Here is a 21950-nt window from a genome sequence, read left to right on the forward strand (position 1 = left end):
TGACTTAGAGATCTATTACATTTCTTTTGGCCCTGGAATTTTTGATGCAATCAATAACAAAGAATATTTACTGCATGCTTAATTACTATATGCCAGACAGTATGGAGGAACTGATGGATAAGACAAACATGGTTCTGCCCTCAAAGAGCTTTATTGTCTGGTGAGGGAGATAGTAAATTGTTTACAAACAATCACATAAAATTATTACAAAGAAAGTTTAATAAGGGTGAAAAGGAAAAGGTGGTAAAAATCTGGGGTGAATCATTGTAGTAAAGACAGAACAACATATGCAAGGTTCCCAGGATGGGAAAATGACTGGTCTTTTCCACTTACAGAAAAGAATGCTGTGGCTAGGCAATAGGGATTTGGGGTCATTCAGGATGAGATTAGAAAGGTAAGAAGAGGCTAGCCCATTCAGGACCTTTTAGATCATAGTCAGGAAGGTGGTGTGTTGAAGAAGCCATTGATTTTTAGGAGGGAGAGATATTTTATGATGTGTGTTTTAAAACTCAGCTGCTATGTGGAGAATGGTTTGTTTGAAAGGACAAAGGAGAAGATGGACTAACCCTTTAGAAAATGTTTGCAAGCTGAGCAGGGTGGCCTACACCGTTAGTCCCAGCTTCTTGTGAGACTTAGGTGGGAGGATTGCTGGAGCCCACCAGTGTAAGACCACTTTAAGCAACATAGCAAGAGCCTATCTTAGAAAAAAGAAGAAGAAAGAAAAGTGTTATGAAGAATTTGGGTAAGAAATGATGGGCACCTGGACTAGAATGATGTCCTGAAGAGGAATTGAAGAAATATTTTGAAGAACAGGAGTTGGGTTGGATTTTATTCCAAGGGTTGGGGAAAGCAAGGAGTAGAGAGTGGCTGTCAGATTTCTGACCTGAGCAATTGGTGAGTAATGGTACCATCCACTGAGATAGTATTTGGGGTGAATAGAAACAGGACTGGGTGGGAGAAAAGTTTAGTTTTAATGGTGTTATGGTTGGGAGGTCACTGAGGAAGGTCATAACCGTACCCCCTTGGGAAGTAAAAAGGGATGGTCTCCAAGACAGAAAGGGTAGGCCTTTGGTAGGTGAAGCTGATGATCATGAATTTAAGGTGAGAAACTTGGTTTTATGATTTTTTTCTTAGCAGTCTTCACCAACGTGGGTACAGATACTCAACATATGATGGAGAGTAAGAGTTAAGGATCTTTTCAAGGGAGTGACTTTTAATATGCACCATGAAATCTAGGCTGGGTTTAACTAGGAACAGGTGGATGGGGAATGAAAAAAGAAATGTGAGACACATAGATCAGAGTTATTTTGCTGTCTAGAATTATGAGTATGAATATTTAAACTGGGGTTATCAGCAGGCTAAGAGATAATGCTTGAAGATACCAGGAAGTGAATGACTGAGGTGGAGTGAAGGCAAGGATTCATTGCCTTTGATGCATAAGTCAAGGAAATAAGAGGCCCTGAGCTTGAATGGTTCATCCCCAGGAATGAGGAAGTCCTGGAGAGGGACGGTAGTTGTTGGATCACAGAGACCAACTGTATATGCACTGGGGGCCATGGTCTCCAGTGATGAGGAGTAAGCTTGATCTCAGTAGGACGCAGAGAGGGTATTATGAGATGCCATGAGCTGCAAAGGAGCAGAGTGTTTTCACAGAGACAAAGAAGAGAAGTTCAGATGTGGAATTACAAAGAATATATTACCTCATCTTGTGGCCCTGGAGGATTACATTTCTTGATAACCTATCTAAACCAGCAGATTGCAAATGTCATCAAAATTTCTGAAGGCAGTTTTGAGTTATTGTTATCCAATAATTAATGCCCTAGATGTTTCTTCACAAAACAAATTAAGTTCTATTTTTTCAAAATTAACATAGCATAGCAGCTGCCTGTCAGCTAAAGGAATGTCAAGGAATCCTAAACTGAAAGCTTTAGCAGGTTATGTAGCTGAGTGTAATTGAATTTTCTTATCTTGATAATCCACTCTTGAGCATTAAATGCATACAGCAAATCAAACACTCATTCAAGACTTAGGATCAAAAGAAGTTTACTGTTGGAAAGGACCACAGGAGTCAAGTACAACCTCTTTGTTTTCCATTTAACAAAGGAAACAAACTCAGAGAAAGAAAATCAAGGTGATTTCACAAACCTTTAACTGTTTATTTCCTAGACATCATAAAAACAAAACCTTCTGTAAATGACATTGCTTTATTATTTAATCTAGTTTACCTGTAAATAACATTAAATGAAAAGATAAAGAGATAAGATTTTGTTAGCCAAAGTGTGACCATGGGTATCAGCTGGGAGTCTGTGAGAAATGTAGAACTCAGCCTCACCTCAGACCTAGACAATCTCTGTGCATTTTAGCAAGATTCCCCATAGTCACGTTTGTATTAAGCTTTGAGAAGCTGTGTTTCAGAGCAAGTCAGTCCACTTGAAAAGTCTAGTCTGCTAAGGTCAGTAGGACCTGTGATGTCTGGAGAACTAAGAAGAGGAGCCCCTTATTTGAGTCAGCTTTTTCACTGCTGTGACCAAAAGACCTTACTAAAACAATTTTAGAGAAGTTTACTTAGTGCTCACAGTTTCACGGTCTGGGTCCATAGATAGGTAGCTTCATAACTCTGTGCCCAAGGTGATACAGATTATGGCAGAAGAGTGTCGTGGAGGAAAGTGGCTCAGGACATAGCCACCAAGAAACAGAGACTCCCCTTACCATGGACAAAATATGTACCCCAAAGGCATGCCCCCAGTGACTCACCTCCTCCATCCACACCCTGCCTGTCTTCAGTTACCACCCAGTTAATCCCTTTGGGGGATTAATGCACTGATTAGGTTAAGGCTCTCCTAACTCAATCTTTGCACATCTAAGCTTTCTTGCATTGTCTCTCACATGGGGTTTTAGGGGAATCTTGTATCTAAACCATAACAACCCTCTTACAGGACAGAAAGTAGAGACACTGTCTGGATTTTGAATGTTATGAAACAACAGGAACAAAGTATTTTGTGTGGTGTGGTGACACATTTTAAGGAATGGCATTGCCCTTCCCAGAGCAGAGAAGAGAGAAGATTGCAAAATAGTAAGTGGATCTTCTGTACTGCTTCTGCTTCAGTGGGAAAGGGGACAGGACTGCTTACATATTCTTCAGCTTACTGTATTCAGGACCAATAGTTATGTTCTCACTAGTGTTCTTTTTCATTATTACAAACAGCAGTGTAAAAATGGACATAAATGAGAGACAAAAAGCCACACCTGCTGTCTCCAAATAGCATATAAGTACTAAGTTGAATCCTGAATCTTTTAGTAGAGTTGCTTTCAATTTCAGATGTATATGTTTTATACTTGAGGATCTCTTTAAAAAGTCCTGATGCCCAGGCTGAACTCCAGACTAATTAATAATAGTAAGCATGGAGGCACGATGCCTGGGACCACTATGTTTTCAGTCTCCCAGGTCATTCCAGTGTGCAGCTAAGGTTGAGATCTACTGCTTTCATAGCTCCTTTGATACCCTGTGAGGACAGGCAGTTCTAAGACTGCAGTTTATCCTTCTTCCTACAGAAGCAGTGGGCCATTTCATATCTACCAAAGTACCAAGCCAAAGCAGAGAAGCCCAGGTCACATTTGCTAGCCAGTGGCATTTCAGAATCTTGAGGGAAGTAGGATTTTTTTTTTTTTTTTTTTTTTAAAGAGAGAGAGGGAGAGAGGGAAATAGAGAGAGAACTTTAATATTTATTTTTTAGTATTTGGCGGACACAACATCTTTGTTTGTATGTGGTGCTGAGGATCGAACCCCGGCCGCATGCATGCCAGGCAAGCGTGTTATCGCTTGAGCCACAGCCCCAGCCCAAAGTAGGATTTTTTAAAAGAGGATTTTGCCCTTGGCCACTTTTCTTAAAATCTGAATAGTAACAGTTAACTGGAGATGAAAATGATTGCATCACTCTGTAAATTTACCCAAAGTCATTTATCTGTGTACCTAAAATGGAGAAATTGTATGTGTAAATTATACGTCAATAAAGTTTTTTTAAAGTTGCTGTGTATGCTTCAGCATTTATAATTTCATTATGTTGGCTAGATAGCTAGGAAGCTAATGCCTGTTTTGTGTTGTTGGAGTATCAATCCCAAACTGAATGCCTTCTAGGTAAGACTCAATAAGATGTTGGATAGATGAGTTGGTGGGGATTGATGAGTGGATGGATGGGTATCATTATGCTGTTTGGTGGTAGACTGATTGCTAATTGATGTCAATCATCAGAGACACCTACAGCCGATAGCAGTCAGTGGGTACTGGTACCATTTGTAACCAGAGACATGGTAAGGCATTGAAATGATGGATGAGTTTGCAGAGAGGCTAGAATGCTAAATGGTTTATTTGCAAGAGAATTACTGCAACACAGAAAAGACTATATTTACTATCCAATAATCATAGGTGTCCTTATCTCTATGCACTGTCTACAAGGAGGTTATTAGATGGGAAGTTATTTTAGCCATGCTGTGACATGCTATGCACAGGTTCATTTAGACATACCTCATGGCTGTGGTAATTGCAGTGTTATGAAATCCCAAGTATGCACAGGGAGAACATGGTTCTACTAGAGATAGCAAGTTACACTTGTGAGTTGTAAGGATGCATACAGTATTTTTCTCTGCCCCATACATAAAAGAAAAATGGATGAGGCACTGGGGGGATGTTGTTTTAATTTATCAAAGATGATACAAAATTTTATTAGCTGAAATTATTATAGGAAATTTTTAAAAAATTTACTAAATTTAATTTTTACTGAAATTTAAAACTAAATTTCTGGACTAACTAGATATAATCAGAACTTTTTTTTAATTGAATATCTTTCTAACATGAATTAGACTTCTTTCTAGACCTTGTAGTTATAATGTAATGAACATAAAATTTTGTTTTGGTGATTTAGGACCTAGAAATGTTTTAAAATCTTACCCATATAAAGGTTTATTGAAATAACATACCAAACCTAAGAATTAATTTAGAAATTACTTATTATTTTGAATTTGTCTCATTAAAATTCTGGTCATTTGGGGATACTGAAAAGCTTGGGGTCAGTCAATTTTAACTATAACATTACTGTATTTTCTGAAAATTCTTTAGTTCTTCCTATAAAATATGAACACTTAAATCTAAGACTGAAATGTTGTCATATGTAGTTGCAACAGTTTATAAAGAGAACTTCAAAGAGCAAATCTAAATAGTTTTCATAAACTCTCATTCTTAATTTTTGGAAAATGCTTTTCAAGTCATCCAAGTTTCAGCTGAGGCAAAGGATTTAATAATCTGAGTTATTCAGGCAAACAGCAAATAATGGTTGGATGTGTTACATTAGGGTAGTTGTTCTGAAACTTTAACATGCATGGAGTCATAAGGAAGGCTTGTTAAAACACAGATTGCTAGACTCCACCCCCAGGGGCTCTGACTGAGGAGGTCAGGGTGGGCCCTGAGAATTCACATTACTACAAGTTCCCAGGTGATGCTGATTTGATGCCGCTGGCTCAAGGACAGCACTGGGAGAGCCACTGCATTAGGAAATCACATTCCTGTTTCAAGTAGAATTATAGCTTTGTCTTTGGGGTTTTCTGCAGGGGTTGAGAACTTCCAAAAAAATGTAAACCTCGAAACAAAACCACTCTTTCCTGCTTCAGAAACTTGTTATTGTCATAGATAAACAGTTGGGATTTGTTTATTCAAATACCAAGAGAATTTAGGGATTATCTTAATGCAACCCAAAGGATGTAGGAGTAAATCACTATCGAGTCAGAAAATTTGGGCTGTTTGCTATTCCTTCTGCAGAGGGTTCCCCTACCCTCTGTATATTATTAGGCAGGTAACTGCAGTTGCAGGGGCCTCCCTCCAGAGCGCCTGCCTGCTCCCCAGAGGTTTTTCTTTCCAGCTAAAGGAGAACTTTCACCTAGAGCTTCCTCACATCTATGAAGAGTAGCCCTCAGACCTGGTTTTTATGGAGCATAAAATACAAAGGAGGGAAGGGAGCTACATAGGATTGCCAACTCAACTGTTATCACAATCCCTTTATGAAAAAAGGACATTTTGACCCAGAAGAATAAAGACATACTCTCCAAGTGAAGGATAATTCTTTAAGTTGCATAATTGTATGAAAAACTTCCTACTCTCTCCTCTCCATATATATATTTAATTGCAACCAGTGCCCTAGGACTTTAAAGATCACGTCTCACACACACACAAAATTACTTGTAGCTTTACTTTTAGTTTTAAGTGCACTGTTATCAAATGGATTTATGGAATCTCTGGGGTTTTTAGAGATTAGTTCATAAATACAATCTTATTACTCCATTTACACACACAAGAAAGAATGACTTGAAGTAAAGGGAGCAACAAACACCACGTGGTATTAGGGTACACTCTGACCATACAGTGTAATTCTTAATTACATACTGATGAGAGGATTTTATTATACTTTTGATTACAAGTACTTTCTGTCTCTTCCAAATAAGAACATAAACTTCTTGAGTGTGAGCACCATGACTTCTCTTGCCTTTTATCTCTTATGTACAAAGCACACACTGGCCTGGATAAATTCATGTGGCTTCATAGTTGGGTAGATCTGCCTTGAGATTATAGTTGCCTCATTCCTTGTCAATGGAAATGTACAACATAAGCTTTCTTAAACAGATGTTGACCTTAGTTTTCATGGGTAACACAAGTGTTAATAACTTCAGCTCAGCTGATCCAAAATACTAGCTTAGCAAATTATAAATTGATGAGTTTTTGTGCAGTATCAATATCAGATAGTTACCCAGTGCTCATGGGAGATGGGTTGCCCTTGGGTCTGGGTCTGGGTCTAGGTGAGTCCAGAAGGATATTTACATACTTCCTGGTCATTTCTTTCTTCCCCTTTAGCATTATGTATCTTCACTGTATCCTAGATGATATGTGGGTTGCTATCTGGTTACACAGCAACCAATCATGTTCTGTTTTGTAATACTAATACATTCATATCATTGGTTTTGATCCAAAACATGGGAATTATTTTTTAATATATTTTTTTAGTTGTCAATGGATCTTTTATTTTATTTATATGTGGTGCTGAGGATCAAACCCAGGGCCTCACACATGCTAAGCAAATGCTCTACCACTGAGCCACAACTCCAGCCTAAAAACATGGGAATTATTTTGACCATATTTTATGTTTCATATCTAAAATTCCTAAGGTGTAACTGTGGATGTATCTAAAACTGTCCTTGGTTAAGATTCATATTTTAGCTATTTAGTTAGTATTGTTCTTAGAAAACATAGTTATGGATGACACTGGGAGATGCTAAACAGTTTTAAGATTCCCCATGTAGTATTTGCACTGCAGTCTCAGAATGAGTATAGGTTAGAATCCTTACTGTGTCACTACAAACTTCACTCTTTGGCAAACTGCTAAAGTTCTTTGAGCCCATTTGCTTCTCTTTTAAGGAAGGCATACTATATATTCTACCACCATCTGAGCATTAAGTTAAATAATATTATATGTGAAAACACTCTACGAACCATGAAATCATACATAAGCATGATATGTTTATGCCCCAGCAATAAACAATCCATCTCAGACCCACTGAAGATGTTGTTTGCCTGTGCTCTCTCAATCATGCTTTCGTATTCTTAATACCATAATGAAAGAGTCTCATTTATAGGCCAATTTCTGCACCTAGCAATAGCTACACTATTAAAGGGTCCAGTTAGAACATGTCATTAGGTTCTTATGTGAATAAGGTTCAAACGTGGTAGACCAGAGTCACCCCTTAATATGTATAAAATGTGTGGTGTAATGGGGGACCCATAGGTGATGTTATTAGGTCCTAGTATATTCTTTATCTCTTCACATTCTGATCTACAGAAGAGGTATGAGCTATTTTTGTAAAAAATAAAGAGATAACTGATATTATTTAATTTTTGTTTGGTGTTTAGTTTGAAAAGACCTTGATCGTTGGTCATGGTGGCCCACGTCCGTGATCCCAATGGCTCAGGAGGCTGAGGCAGGAGGATTAAAAGTTAAGAGCCAGCCTCAGCAAAAGCAAGGTGCTAAGCAACTCAGTGAGACCCTGTCTCTAAATAAAATACAAAATAGGGCTGGGGATTTGGTTCAGTGGTTGAGTGACCTTGAGTTCAATACCAAAAAAAAAAAAAAAAGAAGACGACTTTGATCATCATCATCATTAGATTAAAAGATTTTGCAATTCTTGTACCTTAGGAGATGCTATCATATATATACTCAGGACCCAGATATAGGAAACTTGGCTTTCTGTGTCCAAATCTAGTAACCCTTTCACCCTTAGATAATGTAATAATTAGGGGTAGGTAAGTGGTCAAGGGTATGACAGTAGCACCTATATCATAGGGTAGTTGTGTAGATTGTTAATATATAAAGCATAAGACAGAGTTGAAACCATATTACTATGTAAGTATTAGGTAATATTACTATTAGTATTGTTTTTCTAAAGTTTAATTTACTAATATTTGTAGTCATTGAATGTGACCCATTTCTAGGGTAAGAAGTTGAATTTTTCTAACTCCAGTAATTTCAAATTTCATTTAGTGAAAACAAAACAAACAAAAAACATGTTGTTGTTTTTTTTAAACATTCCACCTCTGCCTGTAAAATCCATTAAATCCTCTAAAGTGATCAACATCTGCTGCAAATGTAAAAGAGATTGTGCAATGGGGATAGAATGGAATATTTTTCGTTCATACTCGACAATGACACTGATTCATGGCAATCTGATTTGTATTGAGCAAGTTCTTACAAATATAGACATTTAATATATTACTCACTCAAATAATAAAAAATAACTTGACCAGGTGCAGTGGAATGTGCCTATAACCCAAGTGACTCAAGATGCTAAGGCAGGAGGATCACAAGTTCAAGGCCAGCCTGGGCAATTTAGCCAGATGCTGTCTTAAAGTAAAAATTTTAAAAAGGGTTAGAAACATAGCTCAGTGGTAGAGCACAATAGGTTCAATCTCCAGTACTGAAGGGAAAAAAACCTTTTTTTTTTTTTCAGGAAAAATAACTCCATCATAATCTTTGCAGCCATTGAATAAAAGGGGAAGAAAAATATTTCCTAAGTACTGTGTAACTTAAGACCATAAATACATTATTAAACCTTTTTTCATAGAGAAGCTATCTTTCTCAATAAGTTGGAAGATATAGATAGGGTAAATGATAGAATTAAACCTTTTTTATATTTTGATGCCTAATTTTCTTAAGATATTATTTAAGTGACAGAGTTTTTTGTTTTGTTTTATTTTTTCTTCTTTTTTGCATCAATAGGGATTGATCCCAGGGTCTCATTCACCCTAGGCAAGTGCTCTATCACTAAGCTACATTCCCAGCCCAAGGGTTTGTTTATTGACTGATTTATCTTACTCTCATTTAATGATAATCACTAGTTATGAAATGTGTAGAACAATTTACAGACTGCATCCTGAATGAGTCCAGACAATTTTGGTTTAAAGGTTGTTTGTTTGTTATGGTTTTTCTGTCTTCTCTTTTAAGTTGTTACTTGGCATCAAGGTCGTTTTCTTTGCCTCTAGCTGCATTTCTGATGTGCTGTCTGATTTGCTGAAAGCGGAGTGACTTGCTTGTTAGACTATGTTTTTGTGAAGAAGTTCTGAGTGGAAACTTCAGTCTCTTTCCCCTGGTATGGTACAGTACCTTGCTGCTCCAGGAAGGGGGTCTACAGATCAGCAGCACCTTTATTAGAAAAGCAGAGTCTTGTGTCTCCCCGCCTCCTGCAAACCTATTAAATCAGAATCCACATTTTAACAAGATGCCCAGGTAACTTGTATGCACATTAAAGCTTGAGAAGTCCTACTTGGCAGATTAGCTGTGTGCCAGTTAGTTTTCCCATTTAGAAATCCTTTTTTTAGTGGCTGGGCTTGTAGCTCAATCATAGAGCACTTGCCTAGCACGTGTGAGGCACTGGGTTCGATCCTCAGCACCACATTAAAAAAATAATTAAAAAAATAAAATGAAAGATGTTAGAAAATCCTTTTTTTTAGCTTACAAATGGTATCTTGCTGTGTTCTAGGTTATACAGCATGTCAAAATATTTTACCACTAGAAATGCCTGACATTATTACGATGTCTAGAAGTGTTCTAAGTTTGGCATTAGGTAATTGGTGAACATTTTATTTTCTCTCCCCTAGGATATTCCTGGTGACCCTGAAAGAGTCCATATCATGGAATCGATCTCTATGATGGGAAGCCCTAAGAGCCTTAGTGAAACGTTTTTGCCTAATGGAATAAATGGTATCAAAGATGCAAGAAAGGTCACTGTGGGTGTAATCGGAAGTGGGGATTTTGCCAAATCCCTGACCATTCGGCTTATTAGATGTGGCTATCATGTGGTCATAGGAAGTAGAAATCCTAAATTTGCATCTGAATTTTTTCCTCATGTGGTAGATGTCACCCATCATGAAGATGCTCTAACAAAAACAAATATAATATTTGTTGCTATACATAGAGAACATTACACCTCTCTATGGGACCTGAGGCATCTGCTTGTGGGTAAAATCCTGATTGATGTGAGCAATAACGTGAGGATAAACCAATACCCAGAATCCAATGCTGAATATTTGGCTTCATTATTCCCGGATTCCTTGATTGTCAAAGGATTTAACGTTGTTTCAGCTTGGGCACTTCAGTTAGGACCTAAGGACGCCAGCCGTCAGGTATGTAATTTTGAACTTCATTCTTATTTATCTGGTATTTGGTGGTTAACAAATAGCAGATATTTTAAAACCAAATTCTGACATTCTCCAATGACTATTTTGAAAACTGTGTATGAGCATTTTAAGATTAATGTCCTGACCTTATAAAGGCATATTTCTATTTCCAAAAATTATGAGGAAAGCTGAAAAATATGACATTTCTGTCATAACTAGTTAATTAAAGAAGAGGCAAGGTTGGCTGATAAATAATGTGACAGTGCATTGATTCTCTCCTGGAGTCCTCCAAAACAGAAAGAGTAACAAACAAGTATTTTTCTTTCCTTCTTTCCCTCCTCCCTCCCTGTCTTTCTTCTTCTTCCCCTTCTTCCTACATGGCAAAAGCTATTGGGTAACACAGTATTTCACCTCTGAATAAAATACTATTCAATATGATCCTTTAAAAAGTATTTTAGATTAAAGGACTTTTTTATTTTTAAATATTCATAGAATATAAAGTAGTACAGTTTAAGGGTAGATTTCAACCCGTGTAGGACAGGTAAAGACTAGATTTCTTACATTTACTTTCAGCATGCATCTATGGATAGATAGTTCTTTATCTAGTTCAACTTGAAAGTGAAACAGATGGCAAGTTCTGTTGGTGCCCCTGGAATGAATTTTACTTTTACTTCTAAAAGTAAACACATACAATAGTGTACTTTGAAAAAGTTGTGCTTATGTGTTAAAATTAAATATGATATAATGATGTTACAATTTTTGTCCATAAAGATAGCTGTTAAAGATTCCTTAGAAAATAAATGCATTATATCATTATATGGTGTATATCAGAGTCATGATAATAATTCAGTTTCCTTTTTAAAATATCTTTTTAGTTACAGATGAATACAATACCTTTCTTTTATTTATTTATTCTTATGTGGTGCTGAGGATAGAACCCAGTGCCTCACTCATGCTAGGCAACACACTACCACTAAGCCACAAACCCAGCCCTGTCATTTACTTTCTTTATTTTAAAGACTAGCAAAATAATACATATTTTCCCAGAGGCTATTTCCTTTTCTTTCTTTTTTTCTGTTCTTTTTTTTAAATTTCTTTTTTCAATACTGGGGATCAAACTCAGGGACTCCCTCAAACATGCTAGGCACATGTTCTACTACTGAGCTACATCCCCAACTTCTTGAAGTTATTTCTTAGTCCTTTTTGTTTTGTTGCATATCCACCAAAGTTTTGCAGTGGATAAACATAAGGCAAATTAGAGCCAGAACCTGAGAGTCAAACCTGAATTTAATCCTTCATTTATATTTGTTATCATTTAAATTTTCTAATGGAAAAAAAAATGTGGAACAATGGTTAAATTCAAACTGAGCTCAGGAATAGTTTAATTTGTAATTTCATAGTGGGTGTGCCCCTTTTGGAGTGTTTGGTTTATACTTTTAGATTTATTATAATATTTATCACTTATGAGAAAAAAGGTTTACTCCATTGTCACAACTATAATGAATTAATTCAGAATTCTTTTCTTATTTCTTTGGTATAAAAGGATCTCCATGTTAGAAGTTCATGAATGTTTGTATAATGGTATAGAATTCAACTGGCTAATGTTAGCTGAAATTCATGATCCAAAGAGCTCTACATAGCTACCATTGTGTATATAGACTCAGCATGCAAATGTTGCAGTGTGGCTTATTTCAGAGCCTTCATGCAAACATCTTTGGTGATATATTTAGAAATTTGTTTTCCCCAAACATTACTGGAGACTTTATACCAATATTTTTCTAGCCCTAAGTGAGATGACTTACCCATTAGTAACAGTAGCTCACTCCTGCAATGAACTTGGTGTTTAACAAATATTTGTTGAATTTTTAAACTCCATTACAGTTCCAGTCAGGTTTTGTTCATTTGAAAGTCTAGCCTCAACACCACCTATACTATTATTACATTTCCTATAGAGATAATATCTTAGTCCTAAAAAATGGAAGTTGCTTTCCTATTTAAATTAACTATTTTTATTTTGTCAGGAATAGCATCATTATTTAAAGAAGAAAACATTTTATAAACTTACCAATGAAGTAATATACCTGAGATTATCCATAGTTTTTCAGAGATACTTGATGAATTGGGTTCTAAACCTAAATTTTATAAATCATACAGCATCATAACATAATTTAGAGATTTTAATTGCAAATGCCACTATCCAAAGTTCATGCCCACATTCACTCTTGCTGAATATCTGTAAAAGGTGGTGCTTATAATTACCTACGAGGCAGAATCACTACAATCCAGAACTAAATGTTGTCCACAAAATCAGGAGCCAGCCCCACTCTGTTTCCTACAAGAGTTACAGAGCTGGGGAGGAGCAGAGATTGCCAGCAGCTCATATTCCACCTGTGCCTGAAGGGGACACTTTACTATGCTGCTGCTATTAAACTGAGGGTCCTAGAAAAGTGCACCTTTCCTTCCAACTGCTTCCCTTGCCCTGATGACTCCCCTCTGTGGATCCCAGGTTTCCACTAGATTTTTTAGATTTTATTTTCATGTTATCATAGGTGATAAGGACTTTGTGTATGTTTGTTTTTAATGACATTACTTAAAATCTATTGATAATAGGTTGGAAAATTAATCAGTGCTTTATCTCCTGAATTCTAATCATTTTCATTGCTCAAAGCCCTTACAAGTGATGCATCATGGATTAAGTAGAGCATGTGATGAATGCAACTTTTATAAACCAATAATGAGTTTTTTTGTTTTTCCTGCAGGTTTACATATGCAGCAACAATATTCAAGCTCGACAACAGGTTATTGAACTTGCCCGCCAGTTGAATTTCATTCCTGTTGACTTGGGATCATTATCATCAGCCAGGGAGATTGAAAATTTACCCCTGCGACTGTTTACTCTCTGGAGGGGGCCAGTGGTGGTAGCCATAAGCTTGTCCACATTTTTCTTTCTTTATTCTTTTGTCAGAGATGTGATACATCCATATGCAAGAAACCAGCAGAGTGACTTTTACAAGATTCCTATTGAGATTGTGAATAAAACCTTGCCTATAGTTGCCATTACTTTGTTGTCTCTGGTATACCTAGCAGGTCTCCTGGCAGCTGCATATCAGCTTTATTATGGCACAAAGTATAGGAGATTTCCACCTTGGCTGGAGACCTGGTTACAGTGCAGGAAACAACTCGGATTACTAAGTTATTTCTTCACTGCTGTCCATGTTGCCTACAGCCTCTGCTTGCCGATGAGAAGGTCAGAAAGATACTTGTTTCTCAACATGGCTTATCAGCAGGTACTGAAAGTGCTTATTATTTATCTGACGCTAGTCAACTTTATCAATATAAATTGTGAAACATAAGATTTAAAATAGTGTAATATTTTATATACCTTGTCATGAAAATATTCTGCTGGTATATTTTGGGAGGGAGAGAATTGTTCTTTAAACAGTTATTTTGCATAAGAATAATGTGACTCATTCAAAATCATTTCAGGTAAAAACAACTACTATCTCCTTTACAGAATACAAGCCAGGAAGTTGAGGGTTTTTTGGGCGGTTCCACCCCTTTTAATGTTATGATTGTAATGACTGTTTCTAACATTAATTTTAAAATAACATTAATTATTGTAATGTTTTATAATCAACCATGGTCCACAAAATAATGCAACTCGTGGTAAACTTATAAAATGAAATTAGAACCAGTGAATATATAAAACAAAATAGGTACTCAGATCAGGAGAAAAAAGTAGTATGTACCTCTGCTGGCTAAGAATGTCTGTGCAGCTTCTGTTTTGGCTTTGAGATTTTGGATACAGTAAAAAAGGAGACATTGTTAACAATGTCTTGTTGATTCTTGTTGTCAAAGAGCAGAAAAATATGCTAGTTCCTTTGGTGAAGCTTTTCTAGTGCTTAGCTGTCCCAGAAAATCACAGGGAGACCTTCATGGGAGAAACTTGATGATGAGGTTGACTGATCTCACTAATTCCCATTCCACAAATGTAAAATGAGAGATTTCACTGAAGCTATTTGGTGTAGCATTTCTCAAAGAAAGTCAAGATCACTGCACCAAAACAAATGTGTAAAAGTATTTATATTTTATAAGAAACCAAGACATCATAGTCCGAGTATGTAGCATCTACTACTTCAGCTTGTTTCAACAATAGAACCTAAAATAATTGTTTGAGTTAGCAGATGGATGTCCTTTAAGCCATCTGCTCTCTGAAAGTACCACTTCTCTTAACTGAATACTAAGGCTTTGCTATCTGCTCATCCAGCTTCCTCACCTCCTTCAAATTTTTGCTCAGCTCTTAACACAATGAGGCCTACAGTGGACACTTTTTAAGTTTCACCACTTGCCTCCAATCCAGGCACAATACTCACAGGCCCTCTTAATCCTGTTCTAAGTTTGTTTTTCCAATAGCACTTACCACCCCATAACACACTTTTGTTTTCATTGTTTATTATATTTTCTGTTGTCTGCTTTCTCCCATCAGAATGTGAGTTCATGAGAGCGGGGATCTTTGTCCCTTGTTGTTCTGTAATGTATGGCTGATTCCCAGAAGTCTGCCTGGACACAGTATATGCTCAAAAAGTCTATTTGTGAGCCAGGTGTGGTGGCTCACACCTGTAATCCCAGCAGATGGGGTGGGGGTGATGCTGAGGCAGGAGGATCAAGAGTTCAAAGCCAGCCTCAATGAAGGCAAGGCACTAAGCAACTCAGACCTTGTCTCTAAATTAAAAAATACAAAATAGGGCTGGGAATGTGTGTGGCTCAGTGATTGAGAGCCTCTGAGATTTGTGATTGAATGCTCCTGAGTTCAATCCCAGGTATCCCCCCAAAAAAAATATATATGTATGTGTGTGTATGTGTGTGTGTGTGTGTGTCTGTGTCTGTGTATTTATTTATTTATTTATGGAATGAACTGAGAGGGGAGGTAGATCTGGGTTGTAGTCTCTCAATGTACCAGGGTACATTTATTGTATCGTAGGAATATGGAACAAGATGCTAGGAGCCTTTTTCTGGTATGATTGCTTCATGGAACTCAGGGCTAAGAATTATCCTTTTTTTCCTTTTGTTTTCTTTTTTTTTTTATTTCAAGTCTGTTTTGTTAATTAAAACTAGACAAAGTTAAAAAGCTGTTGAGTAAGAATGTGTTTTCCATGAATAGATATGTAAGTCAAAACTGCAACTTATCTTTAAACCCCTGATTTATGTTCTAATTATATTGTTTGCGAATAAATAGATAATTCTAAAAGCAGTTTCTATGCAAATTACCACAAATTCATAGTTATGTCTGACTTGATTATACATTAATTATCAATGTAAGGGAAAGATGTTTGGAAAAATACTGTATATGCATGAGGCATTTAGATTTTGAAAATTATATTAATGAGGTGATTCTAGTGGATAAATATTTCAGCTTCATAGAGCTGTATCCTCAGGAAATCCTATTTTCCTAGGCAAGAAAGGTAAGAAGAAAAAGATGGACAAACACAGATATGCATGTAGGGAATGAAGACACAAAAGTAGTTTAGAAATTCCCTGCCTGGATTTTATGTTAAACTAAGGTCAGAATGTACATAAAATACTCAAACAACTATAAACGAACTTGTAAGAGTCCCTCTGAATTAAGTCTAACTGCCAGTACTTCTTTTGTGTTCCTGGGGGAAGCAACCAGGGGGCATTTCACAGTCTTGGATTCCAGAGTCCCAGTAACAGACAGCCCTGCACATGTGGTGGCAATTGTTTGCCACCCTCGTCTTGCACATGTGCAAGGAGGAGAAAGTGTCAGTCCTGTTTTTGTGTAACATACTCTTTCTTTTCCCTTACACCAGAAACAATACCAAACAATAATAGGTTTTCCAAATGGTTTGTTAAATGGAAATAATACAACTTAAGTGTGTCTGTATATGACCTGGTTCTTAAGCCAAGAGTAAACTCAATGCTGAATCAGTTAATGTACTCCCCCCCCCCCAAAAAAAAAGGAAATTCACGTTTGTTTTCTTGTTAGGTTCATGCAAATATTGAAAACTCTTGGAATGAGGAAGAGGTTTGGAGAATTGAAATGTACATCTCCTTTGGCATAATGAGCCTTGGCTTGCTTTCCCTCCTGGCTGTCACTTCCATCCCTTCTGTAAGCAGTGCTTTAAACTGGAGGGAATTCAGTTTTATTCAGGTATGTATGTGAAGTTTTGTTTGTTAGGGATTGGGCATCATAGAATTTCATTGTTAAGCAAATTTGAATTTTAAATATATTTCTTATTAAAAGAGTGCTTTGGGGGTTACATTCGTGCATTTAATTCATAATGCTAGAGTCCAGCTAGTACCACTCTGATTTAATAAGTGAAAAACCAGTACATCCTTGTACTGGAAGACTTTGATAGCACTGTCCACTATGTAAAGGTTAAAGGTTACTTTATTAGGAAATAAAAAAATGAAAGTAGAAGAAAATAGATCACATTTAGTGCTAAAAGTCAATTTATTATTAGCCAAATGAATGAAAAATTATATTTTGAGTCATCTTGATGTTTCTGGGGAAAAAATTAATTTGAATACAAGTATGGAGAAAGTAAGTCTGAATATTTTAAAGAAATGTGTCAAATTAGGTAACCAGGTTAATGGATTATGACAAGCAAACAACCCTGTGAATCTAGTTAGTATATGTATTTAACATATCTTCATATACTAATGTATAAGAGTATCTGTAAAGGAATTTTAAAACACCATTGTGTTCTTTAAAAAACCATTTTTCTTTTCCAGTAACATCTATATAATGAATTTTCACATTTTAAAAATATATAAGCCAAATTTAAACTCTACATATAGGATCACAAAATCTGTATTGGTTGCATACAAATGGTTTATAGCACACTAAATGGATCAGTGCTATAAAATAAGTGCTATAAAACAAAGTAAGTTTTGTTTCTCTGCCAATATATTTGAACTTTTCTTAAAGTCATGTAAAAAAACTATATTCAAATTAAGAACATAACCTTTGTCTAAATTCATCTTCCCTTTCTGAAGAGAATGTGAAAACTTTCCCAATTTTGGTTAATCATACATGAAAAGAAATAGAAGACCCTCTGATTAAAGGCCCACCTTTTATGCTAGACAGGTGCATATTATCATAAATTTAGATGAGTAATTGGAAACATCCTGCCTGCCAGAGTTGATATTTTCCTGGTGAAGTCAGACATTACATCATTATACTGATTTAATATTACTTTTATGTAACAAACCATTTCTCAAAGTAAGCAATCTTATACATACTAATTTAGGGAACTGAAGAATGCTCATCTTTTAGAATTTAACCTATAAACTGCCTAACTACAGTACTCTTAATAATTACATTTACTATGGTTAATAAAGCTAACATTTGAGTTGGTATTTACATATCAATACTATAAGATTTTTCATATTTTCCTACTAACTAGTGTGTATATAATATGTACGTGTACTCTTCATCATTTATGTTCCGTGCATTCAAGTGTGTGTGTGTGTGTGTGTGTGTGTGTGTGTAATACATACAAATACACACTTTTTACACATAGCTGGTGGGAATGTGGATAACCTTTATAAATAAGAGTTTAGCATTGTGTATCAGTATTCTTAAGGAAAAGTAAGGTTTTTTGACTAATAATGACACTAGTAGAAATCATTCTTAAGGAAATAAGCCGAAATATAGAAAATGACCTAAAGTTATATTATTTATAGTTGAAGAATGTTGGAAATGGAGTAAATGAGCAACAAAAAGGAATTATTAAATAAATTATGTACATCATTCAGTCAAATAATATTAACATCCAATTTGGCACTGTGGCACATACCTGTAATCCCAGAGACTTGGGAGGCTGAGATAGGAGAATTCAAAGTTCTAGGCCAGCTTTAGTCACTTAGTGAAGCCCTAAGCAATTTAGCAAAACTCTATTTCAAAATAAAAAATTGAAAGGGCTGAGTATGTAGTTTAGTGATAAAGAACTCCTAGGTTCAAGCCTCAGTAACACCCCCCACCCCCCGCTCTGCAGCCCCCCCCAAAATGTCCTGTTTTTATTTTTAATTACATGAACATGTTCTTGATACAATAGACTATTAAAACAATGTATTGATTTTGGCCCTATTTATGTAAAATAAGGTGTGCATGTAAATAGTGAGCATGTAATGTATAAAAAATGAAAGTGTTGAAGATTATTTAATTCGGAGAGGAACACAGAGTAGTTCAGTAATTTAAAAAGACAAAATAGTTTTATCAAGATATAATCATGGTATATCTGGATAGGTTAATTCATGAGTTTGAATATTTGTTATCTTATTGTTTTTTTTTTTCTTCTTCTTCTTCTTCTACCCCAAGTCTACACTTGGATATGTTGCTCTGCTCATAAGTACTTTCCATGTTTTAATTTATGGATGGAAACGAGCTTTTGAAGAAGAGTACTACAGGTTTTACACACCACCAAACTTTGTTCTTGCTCTCGTTTTGCCCTCAATTGTAATTCTGGGTAAAATTGTCTTATTTCTTCCATGTATAAGCAGAAAGCTAAAAAGAATTAAAAAGGGCTGGGAAAAGAGCCAATTTCTAGAAGAAGGCACTGGAGGAACAATTCCTCATCTTTCCCCAGAGAGAGTTACAGTAATGTGATGATAAATGGTGCTCACCCCGCCATATCAAGTGTTACTCACATCATTATTTTTATGACTTCCTCTGTGTTCGGTTGTACATGTGCTGTCAAATAACTATGGTTTGAAATCTGTTAAGTAATATTTCAATTGAATTAGTAATAGAATTTTCTCCAAGTTAGCTTTCACAGATGTCCTATTTTGCCAATATGAATTTTTGTAGTCAACATATTGTTGAAATGTAGGTATGTTTTGTTTTGTTTTGCATAACTGTAACACTATTGTTGTTTTATCTATATTTCATAATCAGGCAAAATATATATAATTAATAATATAAATATATGTTAAAATAACATGCAAACCAGCAGAATCTGAAGCTTTTAATATGATTCAATGGATATACTTTTTTCTGAAGCTTAAGTAAGGTTTTAATTATTATCCAATTTAATAAACAAAATTGTGTAATTATACATTATTAGAAAAGGACAATTATGTTAATATCTAGGTAATGGTACATGGTAACATCCATATACTTCTCTCATAAGATATGAGTTGAAGATTGTAATTAATTGTATGAAGCAATGTGTTTAATTAAACAAACACAAATTAAAAAGACAAACTTGAAATTATATTTAAAATGCACTGTAGACATTAAATACAACTGATAAAACACAACTCAAGAAAGATTTTTATTTTTTATCATGTTACAGAGCAGTTTAATTTTCATCTTAATTAAATTGAACAGGGAAAGGACTCAGAACTATTTGGCCTCCAAAACTGATGTATATACACATATATTATATATTATACATATATATATATATATATATATATATATATATATATATATATGTATAAATAGTATCTATCCTGGAAATTGGATATTGTTCTTAGAGCAAAAGTACATGTTTAGATATGTACGGTGATGCTCATCTATAATTCCAGTGACTTGGGAGGACAAGGCAGGAGGATTGCAAGTTAAAGTTCAGCCTCAGCAACTCAGTGACGACCTAAGCAACTTAGCAGTGACCCTGTCTAAAAATAAAAAAAGCTGGGGATGAAGCTCAGTGGTAAAGTGCCCCTGTGTTCAATGCCCAGTACCAAAAAGCAAAAAAAAAAAAAAAAAAGTGTAGTGTAGTTTTACACATTACACACAAGTAGATATTTCTCAGATGAGCTTTGCTGTTGCACCTTATTTATCACCACTCTCTGTGACGGGGGGATATTACTGATGCTCATTCTGGGATTTCAAGTACTAGGCATGGTTGTATTACCCCACTTAATGCTTACAAACATTAAGCTCAAAAACATGTGAGAAAGACAGTTATCTTCATTTTACATAACTGAAGGATAGAAAAGTTATTTTCCCAAGGTCACACAGAGGCACAGTAAGCATTCAAGTCCAGGCAGACATGTTCCAGAAGCCAGGCTTTAATCACAAGGCTCTACAGCCCCTGCTCCATCCCCACATTATTACATTCATGATGCCAGCCTAGATGCCTCTCTTTTGTATAAAGGCAGCAGCATTCTTTAGAGTAGGTTGTGTACATCAAAAGATGTATGAAAATCTGCCAATTGTAAATTTATTATTGCTTGCAAGTAAGTCCATAATTATTTACCTGGCCTGGAGACCCCCGATAGTGCATATACCCACCTCTGCAGTGAAGACTCCAGCAGAGAGAGGACCACAGCAGTGATAATGAAATTACTGAAATCTTGCAGAATTAAAAAAAAAAGAAACCCTGAAAAATTGGATATCTCCTTTTCTCTTCCTGAGAAGGCCTCCTGCCTGTACAACCATTCATTAAGGAACAATTTATTAGCATGAAGGATATTAGGATAAGTGGTTAATTATACATCTAGAGGCATATAATCATATTATTCATAAAATTTCTCAGTGCTGACATTCCACATGTAAACTGCATTTTGTTCAAACCTTATAATATCCTACATTTTCCTCATTTTCTCTTTCTTATTAAAGTAGGAAGTTGTAGACGAGATACAATTATATCCATTCCTCTTCCTGAAATTATGTCATTTCTCAACTTACCTATTGACTTGAATCCAGTTGCCAAAAATAAAAGGACTGACTTAGTGTAGTCTACCTTTCCTGCCAATGATTCTTTTCCTACGACTGCACTGTCAGTCTGGTAAATCTCTCAACCTTCTCTGATGTTCTCTTTTTGGTGAATTTTAGTATCTTGTACTTCCTAATTGAGCTCTCCATTTTCTTTGTGTTAATTACATCTCTCCCCTCTAAGTAATCCCCTTCTTGTTAGTTCTTGGTAGGAATTCAGTTGGGTGATAACTCTTAAGGATAACTACTTAACCATGCTATTATTGTGAACTAGTGAAAATAGCATATTTTCAATGCTTTTCTTGATCCTTAAATTTCATTCTCAAGACTATGCTTTACCCATTTAATGTGAAAATACAATGAAATATTTCCAAAAATTAAGTAAATATTAAAATTTATTGTCATATATATTTTAAGTAGCCAATGATATGAATAAAATTATCACTAGTACAGATAATTGAGAACGTGGAAAATGTGAAAAAACAAACTGGTGAACATGTGTAAACGAAGCAAATATTATTGCACATGACAGTATTTCTTTTGTGTGCTACAAAAACA

The 21950-nt window shown here is 35.6% G+C and overlaps 1 protein-coding gene across 1 annotated transcript; it reads left to right on the forward strand.

Moving 5' to 3' along the window:
* The first annotated feature begins 10222 nt into the window (after positions 1 to 10222).
* Steap2 (STEAP2 metalloreductase) lies at positions 10223 to 19337 on the forward strand. The gene is made up of 4 exons (XM_076860903.1): positions 10223 to 10714; positions 13468 to 13995; positions 16713 to 16877; positions 19050 to 19337. The coding sequence occupies exons 1-4, from the start codon at positions 10223 to 10225 to the stop codon at positions 19335 to 19337; spliced, it is 1473 nt and encodes a 490-aa protein (XP_076717018.1).
* Positions 19338 to 21950: the final 2613 nt, after the last annotated feature.

Source organism: Callospermophilus lateralis, chromosome 1, assembly GCF_048772815.1.
Source record: "Callospermophilus lateralis isolate mCalLat2 chromosome 1, mCalLat2.hap1, whole genome shotgun sequence".
Classification (NCBI taxonomy): domain Eukaryota; kingdom Metazoa; phylum Chordata; class Mammalia; order Rodentia; family Sciuridae; genus Callospermophilus; species Callospermophilus lateralis.

Bases quoted from the DNA above. Each gene is read 5' to 3' on its own strand.
- Steap2 (XM_076860903.1), top strand. From the start codon at position 10,223: ATGGAATCGATCTCTATGATGGGAAGCCCTAAGAGCCTTAGTGAAACG. The intron at 10,715-13,467 runs GTATGTAATTTT...TTTTTCCTGCAG, and splicing joins CTAAGGACGCCAGCCGTCAG to GTTTACATATGCAGCAACAA. The intron at 16,878-19,049 runs GTATGTATGTGA...TTCTACCCCAAG, and splicing joins GGGAATTCAGTTTTATTCAG to TCTACACTTGGATATGTTGC.